This window comes from Gymnoscopelus braueri (assembly GCF_963280865.1).
Source record: "Gymnoscopelus braueri genome assembly, chromosome: 3".
Taxonomy (NCBI): domain Eukaryota; kingdom Metazoa; phylum Chordata; class Actinopteri; order Myctophiformes; family Myctophidae; genus Gymnoscopelus; species Gymnoscopelus braueri.
Window position 1 is genome coordinate 13736421 of NC_137612.1, and position 26998 is coordinate 13763418.

At 41.2% G+C, this 26998-nt stretch overlaps 1 protein-coding gene across 2 annotated transcripts; it reads left to right on the forward strand.

Annotated features, from left to right (window-relative positions):
- Positions 1-197: 197 nt before the first annotated feature.
- LOC308082140 (uncharacterized protein) lies at positions 198-25365 on the forward strand. Of its 2 annotated transcripts, XM_080423797.1 has the most exons (5): positions 198-278; positions 2592-2784; positions 17443-17518; positions 23527-24582; positions 25171-25365. In XM_080423797.1, the coding sequence occupies exons 2-5, from the start codon at positions 2620-2622 to the stop codon at positions 25173-25175; spliced, it is 1302 nt and encodes a 433-aa protein (XP_080279923.1). In that variant the 5' UTR covers positions 198-278; positions 2592-2619; the 3' UTR covers positions 25176-25365. The 2 variants fall into 2 exon arrangements, 1 of the variants encoding a protein (XP_080279923.1); XR_013932899.1 differs by lacking the exons at positions 198-278; positions 2592-2784 and adding exons at positions 8771-8892; positions 15995-16129 and having other exon boundaries at positions 23527-25365.
- Positions 25366-26998: the final 1633 nt, after the last annotated feature.

Consider the following 26998-nt stretch of genomic DNA (forward strand, 5'->3'; position numbering starts at 1 on the left):
TTTCATACATTTGAAAACTTGTGAAATGGGACATTTCTGCATAATGAGTACTTATACTTTTGGTGGTTTGGTGCCAATACTTCTGTACTTTTACTCAAGTAAATTTTGAATACTGGACTTTTATTTGTAACAGAGTATTTCCACATTGTGGTATTGATACTTTAACTTAACAAAAAAAAAAAATCTCTTTTTTCCACCTCTGCAGAGAAGTTGGGGTCCTGAGAGGCTTCCCACCACAGAGAATAGTCCTTCAACAACACAAAACAGCCCTTGTTTTGGTGAGTAGCTAAATAGTTTTCGACCTTGCACGATATAGTGGAAGTTTAGGTCCATGGGAATAGCACCGCTATTCGTGTGTTTGAGAGAGAACCCGCTAACGCTCTGGACCAGAGCTAGTATATAAACACAACGAAAGAAAGGGAGAAAATTATTTGAGACACACATACAGGTATTTCGGGGCTTTGCCCGAATCCGCCATTTCTTCGCCGGGTCAAACAGTAACCGGAAGGCTCGCCCCAAAACACGCTTGCCCCCCAGTTTTTCAGCAGACCTCTCGCCCCAGTGTCGGTCCGGACACGCCGAACGAGCAGAACCCTCGCCCCACAACGATGGTCCACTCGTCACGCCGGTGCGGCATACATCGCCCACAATTCATATCATAGGGTCCATGGTTCAACACAGATTTTAGATTAAAATGTTGTTGTGTACACAACCATGATGGTTGTGCACACAACAACATTTTAATCTTAAATGTGTCTTTACTGTCTTACCCCTGAACAATGCCAATAGAGAGAATTTTAACACAACAATGCAAATGGGACCAAAATGGGATTTTTTTTGTGCATCTGCTCCAGGAAAGCTGTGACATTATCCTCTGTACTTTAATGTTATCGCAGCTCGGCCGATGCCGTCACCTTTGTTGTTAGTCCACTTGTTAATCACAGAATAATACACCTAATAATTTCACTGTGAAATCTGTGAAAATGCATCGTTTTGGGAGTTTAATTCCTCGCAGTTTGTTCTCAACTTTCTGAAGTTAGTGCATACGGTATTTTTCCCCTCGGGTTACGTCTGCTAGGCAAATAACATGATTTTTTTTCTCATGGTAACACGACACCACAGGTAACAACAGCATCTGCTTAAAAGTTTTACCTTGGGAAAAAGAATTACCTCTGTCAAGACAACAAATCCCATTCAAATTAGAAATACAGATTCAGGCCTCAGACTAATTACAAAGATCCTTGTACATTACAAAGTCCTAATTACAAAGATCTGTCAAAAAAAAAAGAAATCCAAGGCTGTAATATTAAATAGAAACAATACATATCAAAAGAAAACAAGTTATTGTGCTAGAAAAGGAAGAAGCCAATAGGCTTATTTGGAACCCTTTCCTTAACGGAAGGGGACATTAAATAGCATACATTAAATGTTCAATAAGGACATAACAAAATAATTCAAGCTGACAAGGGGACCAGCAGTGCAATAAAGGAATAAAAACAGAAAAACTGCACAGAAGAAGAAAAAGACAGAAAAACGAATTATTATAAAAAGAAGAAAATATTAAGAGTATATGAAAGCCATTTAAAAAGTTTATACTATTGGAATAGAACACAGGTGCTTCCAAATAATTAATTACACAGGCCAGTGTGCTGCGCAAAAGTGGGTCTAATCAATTATGCTGTCATTCCAGTGTCGGAGCTGGTCAGAAGCACACAGGGCGGCTCCCCTTAAACCATCACATTACATGTAGTAGTAGACAATAGGCCTATTGGATGTTCAGCCAAACAATTAACTTGTGATTGAAACTTTGCTCTGCCCTGTACAACAGTGTCTGTCTGTAGAGTAGGCCTATGCTAGGTTGTCTGTCTGTCTGTAGAGTAGGCCTATGCTGGATTCCCCTTTGTGTAGAAATACATGGTCGCTGGACTTGCGCGGCGACGGGACCGAACCTCTGGGGCGATGGGACCGAACCTCTGGGGCGATGGGACCTAACGTCTGGGGCGACGGGACCTAAGTGGCTTGGGTCGACAGTTCCGAGGTCGCCGGATTTCCCCCGGGCAACTGTGTTTTGGGGGCGAGCGTTTTGGTATTCACCTGTATACTTTAGATAGCACAGCAACACAGAAATGTGTAGTGTATATGGTTGCTAATGTATGTGTGTGGTTAACTCATGAATATGCATTTGTGTTAATTCATTTTGTAATAATGATAAGGATCATGGAATATAACAGAAACGACTAAATGGATACCACTAATGAGTGTAAAATGTCTTTGTTTATTAACGATGCATTTTAATTTGATCATTTAAGTTTGCTTATTCATTAAGATTCATACTTAACTCCATACTTGCATCGGTTTCACCTGTTTAAGAAGAAAAAGATAAAATGTGGATATACATACCTGTATACTTACCTGTTTGAGAAACAAAAAAGAGAGAGAAATAATTTTACTCACCTGTGGAAATGAAATGTATATGATTGTTGAATGAAACATTGCTATCGTAGCGATGTAAATATTTCTGGAAATGATACATTCTCTATGAAGCTGCCAGAGAGAAAGGCAGCAAGCGTATTGAAGTCTCCTCTTTTCAGGGCGTAACATTCTCAGCTGGTTGACAAGATGGAAGGAGCTGCATGGATGCATTGGGGGGCTGTGGAGACCAGAGAGACTGGCATGGAGACGTTCACAGGGGGAGGAGGAGGAGGAGGAGAACATATTGGCACCCCCCATGGCCTGGAGGATCACAGTGATGGGAAAGTGGCTGGACATCCCAGTGAAACAGAGGTTCGTGGATTCAATGTGATCTCCTTCCTTTTGAAAAGGTTCACCTAGAATGACATGACCAACATTGGGTAGACACTAAGGTCTCAGAGTACAGTTCACGTTCTACTGGCGAAAAGTAAATGATACTATGATACGTAAAATGTTAATTACTGTTCATTTTAACACTTATTTTTGAGTGGTGCCAACCACTCCTACATTTGACCGTGTGTGTCCGTCCGTCCGTCCGCTCATGTTTGAGCACGGCCTCAACAGCTGCAGCTGATTGCAACACAAAGATGCAACCAGTTACACTAATTGAACTCATCAAAGGCACCACTCACTTCACACTGGTGTGATGTTTTACTTTCTACTTGTGAATTCTGAGGCAAAATGTCATGCCTATATTTATGCCAAATATTTAATTCAAATATCTCAATAGCTATACAATATGACTATGGGTTTACACTTGTTATTTTATATGTTTAAGTGTAGCTACATTGAAAAGTCTTCTAAAACTTATTTTAACTCACTTACTTTCTTATAACTTGCTGACAAAGTGCTCTCATTTTGAAGTCCACCAACCGAAAGTCAAGGGTTTACGTTGGTCTGACTTGACACATGCTATGCTTTCCTGACCACAAACGTCGCTCAAGTCTTTATACCCGTAGGGGCAAACTCCACCTGCCCAGCGGTTTTAATTACCTGCCACGGGCAGTCGGGCAACGGTTAGTGTCAGCCCCCGAGAATACCAGGTTGAAAGTGGCTAATTATAAATATTGTTTTCCTACAGTGTTCGACTGTGCTACTACATTGATTTTAATACTATAGCTCTAGTCCAGACTCTGACACTGAGACAGGCTGTGAGTAACACACACACACACTTGCTTTCCAGTGTTGGGCAGTAACGCGTTACTTAGTAATATATTACTGTAATATTATTACTTAACCCAGTAACGAGTAGTGTAACTTATTACTCTGACAAAACAGTAATATTATTACATATTACTGATCCAAGTTTCTCATTACAATGAACGTGATTTGTATATTTATTGCAGCGGATTTAAACGGTAGAGTAGGAGGTTGTCACATGCGCAAAAATAACAGATTTACAAGCTATCAACACTGTGCGATGGTACAGGATGTTAGCTTGTAGATCTGTTATATTTAAGCATGCGCCCGTAAAGTTATGATGTGCATGCAGGTCTGGGGTCTGAGGGAGGGCTGTGTCCATCCGTGGGCTCAAAGACGAAGCCATGTAGCCTTCAACAGGCATACTGTCAAGTGTCAACACTTGGAAGTATTGTCTTTATTTTATGTCAGTTTGTGTCTGTCAAAGATACAAACATTGTTGTCCATTGTACACATTGTGTGGGCAGCATAGGACAATCGCTTTCAACCGCGGTCTATGAAGTAGGCTATTGAACTGACATCTGAAGATGAATTAATCGTACAACAGGGTCGCTCACTGAAAATAGCCGATCTACAAGCTCACAACACGTCACGGACGCGACGCGTTTGAGCTTGTAGATTGGCTATCTTCAATGTGTTTAGTTCTGCAGTTTGGTTGATTTTTTTGGTACTCCTCCTGTATAAGGACAGGGATGTTTTTTGTATACCTTATTTTAGAAATGGCTTCAGGGCTGTTATTAGTTTAGTAATGTTATTTATGTATTGTTTTTATTGTGTATTATGGAGCACCTCAACCTACGTTTTTCACAGTGCATGTATGTGTTGTACATCCTTGTGACAATAAATCTCTTGAATCTTGATATGTATTGTTCCAATATGGAACAATAAACATGTATACAAAAACGTCTGGTCCAGGTGAAAATAGAACCTCCACAGATTAAAGAGGAACAGCAGGAGAGGAGTCCCAGTCTGGTCCAGGTGAAACTAGAACCTCTACAGATTAAAGAAGAACAGGAGGAGGAGTTACTTCAAAGACCAGAGGAGACTGCAGGGTCATCGTTGACATTACTAGCAGTGAAAAGTGAAGATGATGATGAAAACAGAGAGACAGAGCCTCTAGCCAGCACCTCAACTGAACACATGAAAACACAAGCTGATGTAGAGGACTGTGGAACATCACAACCAACTAGTGATGACCAGCTCCTCCCTTCACACTGTTCTGAGACCAGGGAACAGCAGTCAGCTTTAAACACACTGAAATCAAACAAGACACAACACGTGGAAGGACAAGGATTGTCATTGAGCAAGAAGCTGTCCCCAACCCTGAAATCATCAAAACAAACACCATCCATGAAGAGTCAAACGCAAACTAAAAACTTGTGTTCAGAGTGTGGCAAAGTCTATGGTTTTAAGGGTGATCTGAAAAGACACATGAGGATTCATTCAGGTGAAAAGCCATTTGTTTGTTCAGTTTGTAGTAAACGCTTTAACCATACTCAAAATCTGAAAACACACATGAGGACTCATACAGGGGAAACGCCCTATGCTTGTTCAGTTTGTAGCAAGAGTTTTAACTATGCTCAAAATATGAAAAAACACATGAGGACTCATACAGGGGAAAAGCCATTTCCTTGTTCAGTTTGTAGCAAGAGCTTTAAACAATCTCAACATATGAAGAAACACATGAGGACTCATACAGGGGAAAGGCCATTTGCTTGTTCAATTTGCAGCACAAGCTTTTACCAACCTGACAGTCTGAAAAGACACATGAGAATGCATACAGGGGAAAGGCCATTTTCTTGTACAGTTTGTAGCAAACCTTTTAGCCATAATCGCAATCTGAAAAGACACATGAAGAGTCATACAGATAAAAAGCAATTTGCTTGTTCGGTTTGTAAGAAAATCTTTAACCGATCTGACCTACTGAAATATCACATGAGGACTCATACAGGGGACAAACCCTTTGAAACCCCAAAAGCTTTACCAAAACTCAAAATCTGAAAAGACACCTGAGGTTTCATACCGGGGAAAAGGCCTTTGCCTGTACTGTGTGTTTACACAAACTCCACATCTGAAAACACACATGAAGACTCATACACAGAGGCGTAGCCACTATAGAGGCATCTTGCCTGCCCTGAAAGACAGACCGAAGAAAAAAAAAGTACACCCTGCGTATGTCACTGATCACATGACCTCAATCAATTATCCTTTTCTAGGCAACACAGAAGGGGGGGGGGACTTTTTTCTTATTTCCACACAACAACTCTAAGGTGTATTAAAGACATAGTTCAATGTTGAAAATGAGTGGTCTCTCCCTTTAACGAAAGATGAAGGGAGAGTAAATCACCTCCCCGAAAACAACTCCAAACGTGTCCATACTGTCGGATCGTCACAAACTGCATGTACATTTCTGTTAGAGCTCTGCCACAGTGATTAGGCGACTGATATTGCTTAACAAAAGACTGGTAAAGTGGGCAGGCAGGGCAGCAATTCACGCCCTAAACACCTTCACTGAAATGAGTCACTAAAAAGTTCAAAATTTTAACTGATGAAGGTTTCGATTCAATTATAGACAATTTCAAGTGCAAGCCCCGTGGTGTCATGCTGTAGACTACATGTTTGAATATGATTAGATTTGTTAACTTTGCTGTTGTACTCACAATTATGAAATTACTCAATAATTTGTGCAGGATGTCATGCTCGCTTTATCGGTCCTTTATGCTGTTACTGTGCTACTTTGATCATAAATCACAGACTACATTGATTATACTTGCTTATTGTATTATATTCACGTTTCTTTTTCTTGTTTACGACGTTGCAGTAGCTCTTTCTCATAGACATTTCGGCCCGTGTTGTTGTCGCCGGTGTTACTGTTCAACTAAAAATGTTTTAGTGGAACAGTAACCAGTGCTTTTAGAAACCTTTTGTGACCAAGGCTCACCAATCAAATACACCTGTATGCTTTGCAAAAATAGCAGATGTACAAGCTCGCAATGTGTCGCCCATTTTATGGAAAAGATATAATGCAAATTAATACAAAAACTTTTTGGGGATATGAAATGTGCCTCTTTATTGTGAGATGAACTGAAATAGTAAATTAAAAGATCATTCATAACTTTTTGTAGCCGCAAGCAACTCCTAGTTCCTATTTTTAACATCTGGAATCTAGAGTTGCAATACCAACCCTTGACATCCCATACATCCACAGAAAAGTCCTATCTGATTGTATTAAACAACGTTAAACTCACCAACATTGCAGCTTTACGGAAAGCTTGAATTATCCTCTTTCTATCTGCACATTTTTTGTTTCATAAAAATCCGCTGTAGCTACTTTTTGTCAATAAATTCCGTGCAGGTGATTATTTTTGTGTAAAGTCTTGGAGCAGGACTGTTGAGTGATTTCCAACGAACGCTTCCAAACTCGAACACTTGCATGGAATTTATTGACAGACAGTAGCTCATAACATCTCTATGGTGGATTTTTATGAAACAAAAACTTTTGCAGATACAGCTGCAACGTTAACAATCAGATAGGACTTTTCTGTTTGGATGCATGGGCTGTCGAGGGTTGGTATTGCAACTCTAGATTCCAGATATCAAAAATAGGATCTAAGAGTTGCTTGCGGCAAAACTTTTTGTATATTGCAATAATAATGTGTCGTCACTAAATCCCAAGTCTCACCTGGACTTAATTGTCTCACGGCAGCACCAGTGTTTGAGAACCACTGACCCACCAGTGTTTGAGAACCACTGACCCTCCAGTGTTTGAGAACCACTGACCCACCAGTGTTTGAGAACCACTGACCCAGAAGAAAAGTAATAGTAACACACCTGAACAGCCTGATGCAAACACATATGTAACATGTATTCACTGCCAAAGTTTTGACTTGTATTCACGAGGGTTTTATTAATGTATTTCTTCACAGTAGCAGCAGTAGCCTTTGAAATAAATTATTTTTGCACCGAAGGTGGAGTGTTTGACTATTTTCAGGCCATGAATATTAGAACTTACTGCAGTGACACCTGAACATTGAGTATAATACCATGTAAGCAGTGGTGTAAAGTAACTAAGTACATTTACTCATAGTCAGGGGATATAAAAAAAATCTTGGAATAAATTCCTTACCAAAAAAAATCTTCACCAATGTGTTTGTAAAGGTGTCTAGTAACACATCTCACAAAGACTGAAATGCAGTCCCCCTAGGATAATTTTTGACAGCTCCTTAAAGTTGGGGTACCCACCATAACCTTGGTTAAAAAAAAATCCAAAACAAAATCAAAATTTAATTCTGTTTTAAGTAGCGTGTGAGGTGTCAAACTAGGGTGTTTTTATGATTCTGAATCCATTGCAAGCATTTGTTTTGCACCAAAACCACTCCTTGGGCTAAAAACGGCCCAATCTCAATGGGCTTTTTACACAAAAAGTATACCTGGAAAAGGATGGCTATGGCCGTTTTTAGCCCAAGGTGCTGTGCACCTTTTGATAACCGTGTTAGAATTAAAGCGTGGCCTTAAACAATTATGTTTAAATAACAGTTATCATGTCAAAAGACAATGTCTACCAATATATGAGCAGACCCCTGACTCCTATAAATAGTCCAGAGAACAGAAGCAGTGAAGTGTTTCACTCAAGCATTGAGGTATGGATGATTATCCATGCAGTAATGAATGCACTCCACTGGGGGGCACTATCACACAGGAGAAACAACACACACACACACACACACACACACACACACACACACACACACACACACACACACACACACACACACACACAGTATGTAGAGCAGATATGAGCTCTGAGTCTGAACACAACACAACAGTAGAAAGCAGGCTTTCTACAGGTTGGCCTTCTGTGGAAAACCACCAAGGTTACTACCAAGATAATCAATAGGCCAATTATATATTGTTGTGTATACTTCATCATAGTTTCAGGTTATTGGTAAAACTGACAAATTAAGACACTTAATTTATAAATGAGTTGTAGAAAATTTGTGGTGAGAATAAATGAATGAACAGAAGTCCTGTGAAAGATACAAAGGATCAGAGAATCTGTGATCAGCTTGTTGAGACTGTGATGTTTGATCATCGATTGGTCTCCCCTGCAGAGGAAGAGCTTATCAACACTTGGGTCTAATGCTAATGCTAATGCTAACAACAAGACGGCGGTTTTGTTTACGTTTCGTAACCCTGGTGATTATTTATCTGCACTAAGCGGTGAGTCAAAGCTGTGTTTATTATTATTGCTCATTGGTTGATAATAATAATGTTTGTGTATTTATTGCTGTTAGCCACCGTTAGCATGCTAACGTTACAACGATGTAGTCTGTAGTCTTGCTTCTGCAAGCTATGATAAAGCAACACTTGAGATGGTGTCACTGGTGTGACAAATAAAAGCTTAATGTCCCACTTTATCATCAGCCCATGCACATTTTAAGGTGCTTAACCGCTTGCCCCAAATGTTAACTAGGTGTCCGGAGTGTTTGTGTAATGTATTAGTCCATATTATTCAATAAAGACTCTCGTATACAAATGTCAAAATCGATTAAATACATCCACGATAGTATTGATCTAAGGCTAATGTAGACCAGTTGTCTGAATGTTAAGCCAAGGCAAGGCATTTGCTGTGATAGGAATGTTTATTGTTAGCCCAATATATGGAACCTCCCTCCGCTGTTAGCTGTAGAATACAACTCTCGTAGACGTATTTATCATTCTGACGTTTTCAATCTACGAGAGTTGTAGGGTTCATCCCCCATGGACACAGGGACTTTCAGCACTATGCCCCGTAGACACTCCAAACATGTACACATTGAAAATAAAGGTGCTTACCCCCAAACCCCAAATGTTAACTCTCGCTACGGGGTAGTAGTTTAATGCAATAATCCATATCTTTCAATAAAGAAGTGTTTTAATGCCGTCTGTGGGCGATTCTGTCGGAAGTTCCCAATGGGCGGTAGTGACGCGCCCATCTGGTGAAACCCGGAATTACACTCAATGTAAACAGGAAGTAAACGAGGGTGAAAAAATGTTGTTCGGCCACAGACGGCATTAAAACACTTCTTTATTGAAAGATATGGATTATTACATTAAACTACTACCCCTTAGAGACAGTTAACATTTTGGGTGTGGGGGTAAGCACCTTTATTTTCAATTTGTACATGTTTGTACGGGGGCATAGTGCAGAAAGTCCCTGTGTCCATGGGGGGTGAACCCTACAACTCTCGTAGATTGAAAACGTCAGAATCATAGTCTAGGAGAGTATTGTACAGCTACGGGAGCAGTACAGCGCATGCTTCTTTCAACCCGTCTGTAAAATGTTCTTGGCCGCTAAAATGTGAAACATCTGAAAGCAGAGGGGGGGGGGGGGGGGGGAGCTTTACTTTATGGATATGATGTGCAGAAAAAGGTAAGAATCATGCATAGTGGACACTTTTCGCCGATGTCGTCACCTGCCGGCACCCGACGCTGTGGGACCTCGGGCTCTATTCAGAGCCAGATTTGAACAAACCACTAATTAGGGATTTCGGACTAGGCAAGAGGCGTTTCCCCGCAAAATTCGGTATTCTATGGCACCCCCCTCACCCGCCAAACACCTGAGCTACCCGTTACATTATGCATAGGTGTGGTTTGGGCGTTACAATGATAAAACCAATCACCGTGCCAGAAGCCATTGCCTTTAAGAGAAGACTGCGCTAGTCGTCATCCCGATCCAATATATGCTCTAGCCTATCTACCTGTCTGCACTGTTGCCTGGTCTGATTATTATAAGCCACATTGGGCTTGTTTTCCTTCTTCTTTTTTTTTTATCCAAATACATTTTTATATTAATTTGTAGCCTATTGTGTTCACAATAAGCTTGTCATATTAGTCAGATCCGGAATAGTATATGAAAGCCATTTAAAATATGTATACTATTGGTACACACTGGCTGCTCCCAAATAATTAATTACATCATGTTGCGACAACGCTCCTACGTGGTACACAGACAAACAGTAGCACATGGGTATAATAAATTGGACAGTTTTAGGAAAGGTCTCTATAGCCTATGTACTCACGTTGGCTGTTATCGTTCTATTTCCACCGTTCTAATGGATTCCAGGGGTGTGTAAACATCTCTGAAGTTTCTCCATAGTTTCCTCTGAAGTGACGCAGTTAAAAGTTAACTTACATCCATATTGTCCCCGTTATCTTTCATCATCCACCTTTGTTCAGTAATCCCGAACAGAGCTAAACTTTAAGTTTACATCAATCAAAGCCTCTCAAACCCAGACACATTGCTGCGATGCGTATGTGCGTCGCCTACCCAAAATAACAGACATACAAGCTATCAACGGCGCTGCGTCATGTCGTGTCGACAGTTACAGATCTGTTATTTTGGACAGCATACGATGAGGCGCGCGCGCGCCACGGAGTAGCCTATCACTAAACCAAAAACATTACATTACGTGGTCAACAACATACTAGACATGTAACTTGCTTGGAGCTTTTAATGCAGTGGTTCTCAACCTGTGGGTCGAGACCACAATGGAGCACCCAACGCCTGGCGAGCTTGTAGATCTGCTATTTTCACAATATTTATCTGTGGAACCGAGTCAAACAAAATGGGGGGGTCCCCAGTTCAAATATGGTTATTTTGGGGGGTCATGAACGTAGCGTTTGCATGGGAGGCGTTGTGAGCTTGTAGATCTGCTATTTTCAAATAGCTGATGTATATGTTAGAGTGCTCATGTGGCCCATAGTCGCTTGACTCGCTTCTTTTGGGCTGGTTTTCCTAGACCTGGTTGCTTGTTAGTTGTTTTTCCTCACAACACTGGCACTGATGATAACTAGACGGCAGCCGTCATAGAATCAAAATGACCCCGCTGGGAGTGGTGGTGGCGTTTGTGGTAGAGTGACCATGGGTTTGTATGAAGAGAGATAGCGCATTTGCGGTAGAGTGAGCATCGGTTTGTATGAAGAGAGATAGCGCATTTGCGGTAGAGTGAGCATCGGTTTATATGAAGAGAGAGAGCGCATTTGCGGTAGAGTGAGCATCGGTTTATATGAAGAGAGAGAGCACATTTGCGGTAGAGTGAGCATGGGGTTGTATAGAGAGAGATAGCGCATATGCGGTAGAGTGAGCATCGGTTTATATGAAGAGAGAGAGCACATTTGCGGTAGAGTGAGCGAGCATGGGTTTGTATAAAGAAAGAGCGCATTTCACACACAGATCATTCATATATTACCAAGATTTAATGAGAAATAAGGCTTCTTTAGAAAAATGACTGACGGGCTGGGCTGGGTCTAATTTGTCAATTATTAGTCGAGCCGGGCTGAAATATTTAGGGGATATGAAAGCTCTAGTTAGTAGTTTGAAGTGCTCATGTGGCCTTAGAGTTGCTTCTTTTTGTTTTCATAGACCTGCGGACTGCGTTGCTTATTTCTCTCCAAGGCTGGCAACACGGCTCATGGTCCAACGCACAAAGCCATTGTAGTGTCTGTGTGCACTTGACGGGTGATTTTATAAACCAGCGGGTGCTTCTAGAATCCACTATCCCCCGTCCCCAAGCCGTACCCATGTGTGTCTGTAGAATTGCAATGTGGGGGATATAGCAACAACACGCCCACGGGCACACCTCCACGCGCAAATAACGGCGTCGGCATAATGGTGACGGGTAGAGCAGGTGCTAGAATAACCTATTGGGGCGGCGCAGGTCCATTATCCCGATTTAACGGGGAATTTTTGGCCTGAGAATGGGGCCCCTCATCTCTAAGCTGTACAGCGGAGGGAGAGGTTATACGATTGGGTAGCATCGTCTTTACAATGTGTTATCAGAGTCATAATGTTTGTATGGGTGGATTCCATCAACACACTATGTTGTCATCAAGCTGTCATAATGTTGTTTTTATGGAAAGTAGCTTAATTGTAAATATTGGTCGTTGCAGGTTGTGTTTTTTTGGACTTTAATTGTTTCTAAGTGTAGTTGTTTATTTGGGCTTGTTTCATAATGTTGTTTAAACCAGTGGTTCTCAAACATGTTCATGTCAAGGACCCCCAATTTAACATGTATTTATCCACGGACCCCCATCTGTAAATATACACATATTTTCTATCCTTTTTTTTCAAGATTTGTTTTAAATGAGCAGATCTACAAGCTCACAACACGTTTTAAATGAGCAGATCTACAAGCTCACAACACGTTTTAAATTAGCAGATCTACAAGCTCACAACACGTTTTAAATTAGCAGATCTACAAGCAGGCGCGTACGGTGGGTTCTAACGTGGACCGGGCAAGATTCTTAATGACTCCCCCCTTCCCCCTGGCCCCCCACCCACCGTGTCGCGGGCATGTACGCGCGCGAAGCGTGCGCGATTTTTTTGCTTAATTAATTAATTAAATGACCATAAAACAACATTAACAACACTCTACCCATCCCTCAGTGTGTTCCATCCTCAAATGTTTTACTTAAAGGGGTAGTTCACCCCCAAAATAACTTTTTTTCTATTGATTCCTCACCACCTGGAGCCTTGAATTCATAGATATTTTTTAGTTTTTGTCACATTCCTAAGCCAATAATTTGATTTTAATAAATTTGTCCCCATTGATTCCGGTAGGAGACACAAATGCATTTGTGTCTCCTACCGGAATCAATGGGGACAAATTTATTATAATCAAATAATAAAGGAAGGAATGTGACAAAAACAAAAAAATATCCATGAATTCAAGGCTCCATGGGGTGAGTAATCAATAGAAAAAAAGTTATTTTGGGGGTGAACTACCCCTTTAAGTAAAAGTATCAAGGGTTAGAAAACTATTTTTTTCACATTTGAAAACTTGTGAAATGGGACCTTCTGCATAATGAGTAGACTACTTTTACTTTTGGTACTTTAAATACATTTTGATACCAATACTTTTCTACTTTTACTCAAGTACATTTTGAATACCTTACTTTTACTTGTAACAGAGTATTTTTACATCGCAGAATTGATACTTTTGTTTAAGTAAAAAATTTGAGTACTTTTTCCACCACTGGTATTCAGTGCATGCAGTGACTGTTAGTGCACACAGGACGAGGGAGTCGAGGGACTCAGCATAGCGACCCTTCATTTCAATAAGGGCAGACGGAAGAGCCAAAACCTGCAGAACATGTTTAGCACAGCCACAGAGATCACGACTTGTTTATTAGAGGCAATTAGCATGTCTGGCTGGGGCCGCTTGACAATGGGAACGGTGGGGTGGGCGGAGGCTGCGGAGCTACTGCGCCGGTAGAGGAAAAAAAAGACGAAGATTTAAAATATATATATATATATATATATATATATATATATATATATATATAAAAAAATAGGGGAGCAGAGTTTTCCAGACCGGGCCATGGCCCCATTGGCCTCTATGACGGTATGCCCTTGTCTACAAGTTCACAACATATTTTAAATGAGCAGATCTACAAGCTCACAACACGTTTTAAATGATTAGATCTACAAGCTCACTACACGTCGCATCAGGGTTTCCTGCAGGAAAGAGGTTAGCCTAGGAGGGAGGCTAGGGGGAGAGCCCTCTGCGTGAACATTTTTAATGCATTTATTAATTAATTCTTATTTTTTACCTCAAAATATCAACAAGTTGGTGTGATGATGGAAAACACAACTACATCATGCTATCGTTATTCACATTTATTCAACATTGTGTTAGGCAAATTGGCATCAAAACCAGTTTAACAACTTTAACTCTGTACATCGGCTATTTCAAAATAGCAGATCTACAAGCTCACAATGCGTCGCACTGCGAAACGTTGTGAGCTTGTAGATCAGCTATTTTATTTTTCTATTTTGAAATCTTGAAATAAATGTAACACAAAAAAAATCTTTTATGGGGGTCAGTTGGCACTAAATATTTTCTGGTATTCAAATACATACCGGTATTCATTTGCGGGTCCTTAACATGAAAAAGTTTGAGAACCACTGATACATTAGATGGGAACACTTTGATCCCTTAATTCTTTTGAGCAGTTTCCGTTAGCATTATGTACACAGTTCATGAAAAAACTCAAAAGAATTAAGGGATCAAAGTGTTCCCTTTTATTTATTTTTTAGCAGTGTACTATACATCTGTATACTATATTTGCTTCACATTTGTTATTTTATTTTATATTTTTGTAGCAACAGTGAAAACTCATTCTTCAAATACAGCATATTAAAGGTCAACTGCTATTATTTTAAATACAGACCAGAAGTCAAACGCTGATTTTCCTATAATTTGCCATTTGAAGCCCATTGACCGAAAGTAAAAGGTTTACGTTTGTCTCACTTGATGAACATGCTAAGCTTTGCTGACCACCGATCGTTCAATACACTATCGTCGGTAGCGTATTGAGTTCCCAGTGTGAACAGTAAAGCTTGTCACACGGAAGCAGCATTCTTATTTCCACACGTAAATAACATTTATCAATGAATTTGCAGGGAGAGGCAGATCAGTGAGCCGCGCCGCGGGACAGACAAAGTCCCGTGAAACTAAGGTGCGTGGCTCAAAGGTGGTTTTTAGGGCTGTTTTAAATCAGCCCAGCGAACTGCATTTTTTGAGGGATGGGGTTAGACTATTCCATACCTTGGTGGCTGTGCTGTAGAAGGAGAATTTGCCAATGTTTGTTTTATGGGTGGGTGGTACCAGATTGTTGTTTACGCTCCCTCTAGCTTCCTGACTGTGGGTGTCACTAACTTTTTTGAGGTATTTAGGGTTGTCAGTCAACAGTACTAATCCCGCCCACAGCCAAAAAGCCAAACAGGCCCTCATGCCAGACTCACTACTGAGATCAAATGGAAATGAGATTTCCGGAGGCGGGGTGGTTTGCCAGGCTAGATAGATGTTACGATATACTGTAGATTATATGTCTATCTAAATTTTTATATTGACTTAAAAGCCCTGGTGCACGCAGCACGCTCTCCTCCTGTGAGGGTGCAGTGGATGTGTATGTGATGAAAACGCCTCGGCGCCCAGCCGAGGCTAAATTGGTCTGCCGGAAACCCTGCGCATCGCGACACTTTGAATATAACATTGAAATGACAAAATGGTTACCAATGACTTTTTGATTATTTTTATTCATGTTTATTCATTAAGATTCATACTTTAATACAGTGGTTCTCAACCTTGTCAGGCCGCGACCCCCCAAAATAATCATATTTGAACTGGGACCCCCCAAATTAATCATATTTGAACTGGGACCCCCCACCCTGACAAGCACTTGTTGAAATGAAACATTGCAATCGTAGGCTACCTGTGTACATTTCTGAAAATGATACATTCTCTATGAAGCTGCCATTGAAGTCTCCTCTTTTCAGCTGGTTGACAAGATGGAAGGAGAGAGTGGCCTGGAGACGTTCACAGGAGGAGGAGGAGGAGAACAAATTAGCACCCCCCATGGCCCGGAGGATCACAGTGATGGGAAAGTGGCTGGACATCCCAGTGAAACAGAGGTTAGTGGATTCAATGTGATCTCCTTCCGTTTGAAAAGGTTCACCTAGAATGACATGACCAACATAGCCTGGACGCCAGGTTGAAAGTCTTCAGTGTTCAATTGTGCAACTACATTTCTTTTAATTATATTATAACTATAGTCTAAAATGGAACAGTCACTACTTCTTTTTCACTGTGTGATTGTGTGTGTGTGCGCGTCCGTCCGTCACTTCCAGAGAAGTGTCTGAATTAGAGACAGCCTAGAGGAAACTTTTATGACCCCGGTCATTAAATATCAACCACTCCTACCATCTCAGAGCTGGGCTATAGGTGCAGACTATTTGTTTTTATATTTGGCAGCCTAGGACATTTATACCCACAGACTGGTTGTTAGAGGGTTTCAACAACTTGGGATGCCCCAAAAAGGAGGCAAACAGGCTGGCAAAGTATTCTGCTGTCTCTGCTATAATTGGTCGTGGCTATAACTTTTTTTATGCCACGACCCCATTCAAATTTCTTTGGCGGCCCCACACTTTATTTCTAGAGCAGTTTCAAAGTGGAAATAAAGAATGTAAAAGGATAGAATATTAATCTTCACAAAGATCCATCCACCGATCGCCATATCCAAGTCACGTAGAGCGTGCTGTCCCAATCATCCGTTCCATTAGCATATGAATGTAGGTTGTTCCGCCAAAAAGCAACAGAAAGCACTCAAAGCAGAGAAAAGGGCATTCTTCCTAATCATGAATGTGGCGATTTTCTAGCGATCACGTGATTTGCTCCTTCCCTGGGAGTCAAACGGTGACTCATAGGTTAGGGAAGAGCACCATCTAGCGTAAACACGTCAAACACGTCAAACACGTAATTGGCAGTGAACGAGTTAAAATAAAATCATACATGGTTGGCCTTTTATAATGAACATTTATTAGAAAATGAAGTTAAAGCAGTGATTCCTGCTGATGTGTAGGCATATGAGTAGGCATCTTATCAATGAAATGAATGAATAATATTGTAGCGCCGCCGAAAAAGACTTGGTTGCGACAAGCTCCTCATGTGAGATAATTTTCTTGCCACAGCTTGCAGGCACTTAGTTCCTGCTAGTGCCTGGTCAGGTCTGCTACGCTGGAGAATGGGGTTTGGCCCATAGTTTGAGAACCGCTGCCATAGAGTACTGAGTGACATGCTTATTGTAACCTGAAGGCATATGCCATGATTTTGTGAATGTAACCTTAACTGTGTGTGTGTGTGTGTGTGTGTGTGTGTGTGTGTGTGTGTGTGTGTGTGTGTGTGTGTGTGTGTGTGTGTGTGTGTGTGTGTGTGTGGTATAAAGCAGATGTCTACCAGTGATGGACTGCAGAAAACTGCTGCCTGCATGACTCCCATCAACTGCACTGACACTGAGACAGACTGTGAGTAACACACAGGCAGACAGACAGACAGACACCTCACTGCAGAGCCTCAAACCAATCTTTGAATACCTACTGTATGTCATTAACTACATTGTTTATTAAATGGATCCCCATTAGCTGATGCTGTGGCGACAAACGGGTGGATTTTAAATGACGGAGATGTCCGTCAATGGCAGTGAACACATTGGATGCCAGCATTTTTTCTTAACAACTTACCGTGGGTGCCAGCATTCTCCCCATTGACTGTGCTGTTTCAAGCTCTAGACTCCACGACGAGCAAATCCACGTAAAAAAAAGCATCCATTCATGTAGCGCGATGACCCTAGCTACATCCTGGATCAATAACATTTCACTCGCGAGTTACAACGGGGGGGGATCGCGCATCGCCCATGACCGGTTTTCCCCACCGGAAACGGATTCGGAGATATAGGCGTTTTAAAGAAGGAAATAGACAGGAAGCGGATGGGGAGCCATGTTTTTGTTTTCGGTGATCTATTTGGCCTATCCTTCTCAGGATCACAATGGGTACTCCCAGAGCTGCTCCAGCCCCTCCCGTGTGGAAAAAAAACGAAAAAAACGTAACTATTTGCAAAACCGAAGGGTATTCGGTTTTGGCACCCCATGTGTTAATAAGAATAAGAATAATAACAATAAAACAGTTTGAATACACTTGGGGTATATACTTATACTTATCTTTTTTTTTCCCACCGCGGGGCGGGTTGAGTTCCGTGGTGGGTTGGGCGGGTTATGAAAAAACCAGACCCCGCTCATCACTAGTAGGTGGCGCAATCATTGCTGCGGTGTCAGTCAGCCGCTGCTGCGGTTCTGTCCGTCTGTTGACGTTAGCAGAGCAGCCATAAACTAGCCTACTGGCACCTGACGTAGGTGGTTCGTCCCGATTTTCTGTAAATATTTGTAAAGTTAGTGTTAGTAAAAGTTAGTAAAAAGCAGGTAAAAGGGTAACGTGAGCAGTCAGTGACTGCAGCTGACTGACACTGCGCAGCAGCAGCTGACTGAGTCTGACACCGCAGGAATGGTTGCGCGCAAGGCAGCGCTCCGTGGATTCGTGTATAGCAACAACCTACAAGTATGGGTTTAGTTTGAGGCAGATGGACCTGTATCCACAGTGCCCCAATATCATCCAACATTAAATCACTTCATGTTTTAACACATTGAATGCCAAGAACGCGTATATGCGTTCTTTGCGTTCTTTTGAATCCATCACTTGTGTGCCAAGAACGCATATATGCGTTTTTTGAAAAAAAGAAAAAAAACCCCAAAGACCAAGGAGATATGATTTTTTGAAGATTTAGACTCCCATCCACTTCCTTGTTAACTTAAAACTTAAAAATTCTGTATCTCGGCTCCTGAGTACTTTTTTTTTCTCAATGAAAAATCTCTGGCATAAAACAGCTAAAAAATCTGAAATAACTCTGGCATTCCATGTGTTAACACATCGAGTGCCATAAACGGTCCGGACCGTTTTTGAGGATCCAAACGAGAAGTGCCGAAAACGGTCCGGACCGTTTTTGACCCAATTCTATTTTTATACGAGTGGCCCACGTGGGGCGCTAAAACGAAACTTTGACATCACCCAAGGAGTTTCTGAGAAGAAGAGGCTGGATGTGGCTCCATGTCAAAAATCCTTCCGGTCGGCGTTTTCAATGTTATCTCCTTGACTAAAAGCTTAATATCTCCATTTCTTTTTAACGTGGTGGAAACGAGCCGTTTTCGATCGGCGATGACGCTGCAATGGAGGATCGCGTTGGAAATATTATTGTTCCAGGCGTTAGTCGGGACCCTCCGCCGTCTCGCACGCACGCTTTGTTTACATGCACTTCCACGTCGGGGCTTCTACAGCACGAAACGTATAACGCAAGTGGATGGAAGAAATGCAGGCACTCAACGTATAATATTTTAATAAACCTCTGGCACCCAATGTGTTAACAGGAATATGATTCTGCACATTCACAGCCACACCTCCACCATATCTATTTCTATCCTTCCTAAATAGTGTGTATCCATCCACACCTAATTCTGAATCATCAAAAGAGGAGTCAAGGTGGGTTTCAGATGGGTTTCAGATATTGTCAGAATGTGAATATTATTTGGCTTCATTACCTTACATGAAGCTGGGATTTTATTTTTTAAAGTTGTACAGTGCAGGTTTCAAAAAAACAATTTTTAGCAGCCTCTGCTGGTCATTACCGTCACTGCAGGCCGTTCATTTATTCCTCTGTTACCCAGAATTCCATTCGTTTTCACCGGAAGACGGAAGCGTTTCAAAAAGCGTTCTTTTAATTGTTTTATACGATCTGTGGATCGTTTCTCTTAGCCAGTGGAGCTTTAGTTACCGTGAGCTGTGTTTTCTTTTTCTGTTTTTTTTAAATCTTCAAATCATACAATCTCTTAAAATCAGCGTGAGTTTCCTTTTTGTTATCAGCGCGGTAGTTCCTGGCCAAACAGGAAACCGGAGCGGTAGTTCCTGGCCAAACAGGAAACCGGTGCATTTCCGCTTCCGTTTTCCGGCTACATGACGTCATTTTCGCGGGAAAGACACCCCTATCACCGTTCAATAGAAAATAAAGGTATAAAAGGCTTTCGGGGGTGAAATTCATGGTGTGGGTGTTGTGAAACTTTTGCCACTCACAAAAGATATACAATTTAACCCATTAAGACCTGAGAAGATTCTAGAAATGTCTTCTAAATCCTAAAAAAAATTGAAAAAAAACCCAAATTTTTTTTTTTCATCGATTTTTCAAAAATAGCAGATCTATAAGTTCGTAGCGCGGCACTCGGTGCCGCGCTATGAGCTTGTATATCTGCTATTTTTGAATAGCCTAAAGAAATCTAAAAGTGACACAGATGCGTTCCAGGTATCAATGGGTTAACTTTAGTTTTGTTGAAAAAGTTACCTAGTATTACTTTAAGCTACAGATGTTTACGTGAGCTATCACAAGTAAGACGCGCAAACGCTGGAAGCGAACGCAGATTGACTTTGGCTGCTATATTTCAACCACACTGTAGTAGTGCACTCTGCCGCACTCTGCCGGCTGTATACAGGCAGTGCAGCTGCTGGCATTTCAGAACGGAGTTTCGAGTCACATGGGGGCGCGAGCCAATGAGAGCGTGAACACACGCTGTATACAGGCAGTGCAGCTGCTGGCATTTCAGCACAGAGTTTCGAGTCACATAGGGGCGCGAGCCAATGAGAGCGTGAACACACGCTGTTTACAGGCAGTGCAGCTGCTGGCATTTCAGCACAGAGTTTCGAGTCACATGGGGGCGCGAGCCAATGAGAGCGTGAACACACACGGAAAGACCATAAATAAGGGACAGACAGACACACAACCCAAGCACGGTGATATAGTAAGCTCCACTTGGTCGGAGGCGCACCTTCCGCGTTCGCAAACAGGCCTTTGCCCGGTCAATTAAAAGTGGATGAACCCATAATGAAGTGATAAAAAGTTAGATAAAATATATTGCCTCTCAGCAGTTAAACATCAGTCACAATCAAGTAGTAATAACCCCCAAAAAGTACAAAAACATTAAACCTTTGTCTGTAATTATAAAGTTATCAAAACCACAAGGTACATTATTATAAAATTAGAGTGCCAGGGTTTTTTTTAAACAGGGTACAGTCAGTGCCTGGATTTTTAACAATTTTTGAACCTTTTTCAAGTAGTCACAAAATATTTTCAGTGATCACCGTCCTCACGGTGATCCCCTCATTACACACATAGAGGTCTCGTACAATCGGGGGAAAAAAAATAAAAACATTCGGTAATCCGTTCCATAGTTGCAGCCAGTTGAAAATAGTCGAAAATAGTCAAAAATACATAATAAAAAGAAAAAGTACACAGGAGCCGAGATACAGGCTTTTGAAGTCATAAGTTAACCAGGAAGTGGATTGGAGTCTAAATCTTAGAAAAATGATATCTCCTGGTGCTGTGCAGGAAGAAAATAAATACAAATTTTATTTTTATTTTTTCTTTCCAAAAATGGTCATAACCGTTTTTGGCACACAACGCATGGCTTCTCAAAAACGGTCCGGACCGTTTTTGGCACTCAATGTGTTAAAACCACAATAAAGTACAAGAAACAAATGTTGTATTTCAGTCATTATATGTGTGTACATGTCCATCATATCAGTAGAATAATTGACACAGGGGTCCTACCTCACAGCAGGTCATTCAATCATCAAATCTGTCCTGTTCATTGATGTCATATATGGCAATTATTGTTACGTCCTCTGGTGTTCCATTCAGTTTGATAAACACTTAGCAGTTAGCAGTCCATTGTAGACTGAATCTTGTTTTGTTTTCTCAAAATGCGTGCTCGCCTTATATCACCATTCCTCTTGGTAAGGTGTTCGACATGAACAACTTAGAACCCTAGCATCCCTATTCTGGGCTTGCAAAATTACAAGTTCAAAGTTGTAGAGCTTGTGAGCTTGTAGATCGGTTATTTTCGGTGAAATGGTTAGAGGGAGCCAAGGGTAGACTCCTGGGGAACCCAGGTCAATGAAGTAGTATATAGGGTTTAACACACCACGTGTCAGAGCGGTCAGCCCGGCCGATTTTGGAGTCAATTACTTTTCTCAGAAAGCTCTCAGAAGGTTCCCCTTCCACGATTTTCCCTAAATATTCAATCCAAATGACCTTATGGTCTCGCACAACACCCTCCGAAACTCATGGCATTACCCTTTGACATTTATAATCTCTTTTAGAAGGGAGACCTGGGCTACAACAAGGTAGCAACATCTAACTATAAATTCCACAAATTACAACATCTTTGATTTACCAGTGGCCCGGTTTCCGGGCCACTCGTACATTTTTACTTTTAGAATTTTTATCCCACGATTTTGTAACCCATTTTTTTCACCCAATGCCAATTGCCTATGTAATCCTGGGCGCTACTCTCTCTCTGCCAGCCTAGGGAGAGCCCAGAACTGAGCTCATGCCTCCTTCAATGCACGAGGAGCTAGCGAGGAGCTAGCAAGCCGCTTCTCATCACCTGACAGGGGGGAGTTTCCCTGGTAGGACGTAGCGCGTGGAAGGAACACGTTATTCCAACCAGTTCCTTTCCCCTCCATCAGGCGCCCCGGCTTAACCCATACAAGTATTATAAGTCTCCATGAACTACACAAGTTATATAATAATTCCTCCTTCACACTACAACATAATTTAGCAATCACAACAGCACATCATAACCCCCCTCTGATATCCTGATATGGTCCAGCCCATTCTTACCGAAACCCATCACAGGCAGTTGTTCGGCATTCAACAAACCTTAACAATAAAAGTTCACATTATATATTGCACTTCTCAAACATATTGCACCTAGTGTTACCCACATTGCACATGCCCATCATGATTACCAAACACCAAACATTTTGTCTCCCCCGATGGAACTCGTTGGCTGAGTGGCCATCTCAGCCAAATAGGAAACAAGTATATTGGTTACTAAAGTGCCTATATAATAAAAATGCAAATAAATAAACCCAGGGTTATAAATATGTGTGCAACATTAGTAACAGAGGACCTCTCTGTTACAGTGTACATATCGAACCAAATGAACCCTTACGGATCTGTAACTCTGAGAGTGTACAAATAGAACCAAATGAACCCTTACAGGTCTGTACCTCTGAGAGTGTACAAATGGAACCAAATGAACCCTTATGGGTCTGTAACTCTTGAGAGTGTACAAATGGAACCAAATGAACAGGTCATTTTAGTTCCATCTGTACACTCAGAGTTATGTGTTGTCTGGGGCCTAATGCATACATTCTGCAACAGAATGAGTCCATCAAATGTAAACATTTGAGATTGGACACACCTGTTTACTGATATGTGTAGGTCAGTACAATTGCATAGTACACAAACATTTTGACAAGTGTCGCTTGACAATGTAAAAAGACAATATACAAATCTTTATAAAACAATAAGAATAAATCTGATACAATAAGTTAACACACTATGTTAACTTTACCTCTTCTCACCTCCTAGATCTCTCACTCAATCCAGTGCTTAAAGAGGAGGTTTCCCCTGAACAGCAGGAGAGGAGTCCCAGTCTGGTCCAGGTGAAACTAGAACCTCCACAGATTAAAGAGGAACAGCAGGAGAGGAGTCCCAGTCTGGTCCAGGTGAAACTAGAACCTCCACAGATTAAAGAGGAACCGCAGGAGGAGTTACTTCAAAGACCAGAGGAGGCTGCAGGGTCATCGTTGACATTACCAGCAGTGAAAAGTGAAGATGATGATGAAAATATATGGACAGAGCCTCTAGCCAGCACCTCACAACCAACTAGTGATGATCAGCTCCTCTCTTCACACTGTTCTGAATCTGACAATACTGAGGACAGTGATGAGTGGCAAACACAACAAGTTGAAGGACAAAGAATGTCGTTGAGCCACAGGCTCGAACAGAAATCGAAATCGTTAAAACAAAAGCCAGCTCACATGAGGATTCATACTGGTGAAAAGCCCCTTGCTTGCACATTTTGTAACAAAAGCTTTAGCCATACTCAAAATCTGGAAACACACATGAGGTTGCATACAGGCCAAACGCCGTTTGTGTGTACAGTTTGTAGCAAAAGCTTCAATCATACTGGAAGTCTGAAAAAACACATGAGGATTCATATGGGTGAAAAGCCCTTTGCATGTACAGTTTGTAACAAAAGCTTTACACAATCTGGACATCTGAAAACACACATGATGATTCATACAGGTGAAAAGCCCTTTGCTTGCACCGTTTGTAGTCAAAGCTTTAATCGAGCTAAAACTTTGAAAACACACATGAGCATCCATACAGGCGAAAAGGCCTTTGCTTGTACAGTTTGTAGTCAAACCTTTAACCGAGCTGACGCTCGGAAAGAACACATGAGGATTCATATTGGTGAAAAGCCCTTTGCCTGCACAGTTTGTAGCAAAAGCTTTATCACTAGTGGAATAATGAATAAACACATGAAGATTCATACGGGCGAAAAGTCCTTTGCTTGTGCAGTTTGTAACAAAAGCTTTAGACAAGCTGGATATCTGAAAAAACACATGATAATTCATACAGGTGAAAAGCCCTTTGCTTGCACAGTTTGTAGTCAAAGCTTTCGCCGTACTCCAGATCTGAAAACGCATATGAGGATTCATACAGGCGAAAAGCCCTTTGCTTGCACTGTTTGTAGTCAAAGCTTTAACGGAGCGAAAACTCTGAAAGAACACATGAGGATGCATACTGGTGAAAAGCCCTTTGCTTGCACAGTTTGTAACAAAGGCTTTAGCCGTAGTCAAGATCTGAAAACACACATGAGGTTGCATACAGGCGAATTGCCGTTTGCATGTGCAGTTTGTAGCAAAAGCTTCAATCAAAATGGAAATCTCAAAAAACACATGATGATTCATACTGGTGAAAAGCCCTTTGCCTGCACAATATGTAGTAAAAGCTTTAACACTAGTGCAAAACTGACGAAACACATGAGGAATCATACGGGCGAAAAGCCCTTTGCCTGTACAGTTTGTAACAAAAGCTTTACACAAGCTGGATATCTGAAAAAACACATGATGATTCATACAGGTGAAAAGCCCTTTGCTTGCACAGTTTGTAGTCAATGCTTTAACAGAGCTGACACTCTGAAAGCACACTTGAGGATTCATACAGGTTAAAAGCCCTTTGCTTGCACAGTTTGTAGTCAAAGTTGTAGAACCTGGTGTACTGTCTGTATCAGGACTTTTTGCTATCACATCACTATGGACACAGTCTTCATCTCAAATGTGCACCAGAACACTACTGTCTTCCTTCATCTTAGTAGCTTCTAGCAGCTGGCCTTTAAATAAAAAAGAAGCATAATGTGAATAAAACTGGATGTAACCGTACCTAACTTCAACTCCTGTCTCATCTGTATCACGTTCTTTGAAATCAAAGCTCAATACTTTTCTGTTTGCCCTTGCCTTTATTTTATTTTATTATTTTCTCTGCTGAAGTCTAACTGGTTTTAATTGTATACAAATCTTTTATAATGAGCTTCTTAATGCTATTAATGTAAAGCACAAACCTATACCAAATTACTAGTGATTCTATATTACTTTAACGTTCAAAACATTGCTCCCCTTTAATTACATTGTTGAAGCGATCCATATATATATTATATATGTAAATAACATTTAGAAATCAATATACCATAATTACTTGGTCCAGAAAGATCAATGATCAGTGTATGAATTATTTTCCATTTTAGCCTACTGGCGTTTGACTTCCTCAGTAATGTACATATCCATGTCTTACAAATGATGCACAAGGCAGGAAGCAGCCTACATTACAAGGCAGGAAGCAGCATGCATTACAAGGCAGGAAGCAGTGTACATTACAAGGCAGGAAGCAGTGTACATTACAAGGCAGGAAGCAGCATGCATTACAAGGCAGGAAGCAGTGTACATTACAAGGCAGGAAGCCGTGTACATTACAAGGCAGGAAGCAGCATACATTACAAGGCAGGAAGCAGTGTACATTACAAGGCAGGAAGCAGCATACATTACAAGGCAGGAAGCAGTGTACAAGCACAAGCTACTGTTTTCAGGACCGTCCTGGACCCACACAATGTCTTGGACATTCAAGCCCCTGTCATGGATGCAACGCATTGTGAGCTTCTAGATCTGATATTTTAGTCATCATCATCATCAGAACTTTATTACAGCCGAGGCCAATAGGGGACATACAAAACATTAAAAAAACATACAATAAAACATTAATATATAAAACTAAAAAGCACAGTAAAACACAACATTATAAAATGCACTTGTACCAATGCTTCCACATTTGGGAGCGGTATCTTACTGAGCTATGCCTTGGATTTATCATATTGATAATCACCTCATTAAGAGACCCATCAAGTCTACACTTAAAACTATAAATAAGGTTTCTCAGGAGAGCCTGAAAGGTGGTTAGACCCGAGTCACAAAAAAGCTGACTAGCACTGCCACCCCTAGGCTTCCTCAGGAGAATCCTGAGAGCGTCATTATAAGCCACCTTAAGTTTGCGTAAGCTCTCTTTTTTATATTTCACCCATAAAGGGGCAGTATACAAAGGAGTGCAGTATGCTCTAAACAATCTTAATTTTAACCTCATCAGAGCAGTAGTGACATTTTCTTACCAGCATATTAGCTTGAGCATACGTCTCTGTCTGAACATGTCAGCATCATCTTCCATCTTATCATTTATGATATGCCCCAAATATTTACAACTGTTGCACACAGTAAGGGTTTTCCCAAACAAATAGAAAACAGGAAAATTAAGTTTCAGGTCCTCCTTGGTCCTGCAGATCATTACCACACTCTTTTTGGCATTGTACTTCACGTCAAACTGAACACCATAATCGGAGCAAATGTTAAGTAGCTCCTGAAACCCATCAATACTAGGGGATACAATGGCCAAATCATAGGCATACATAAAATGATTGACCAGGGTGTTACCTATCATGCAACCAGTCCTA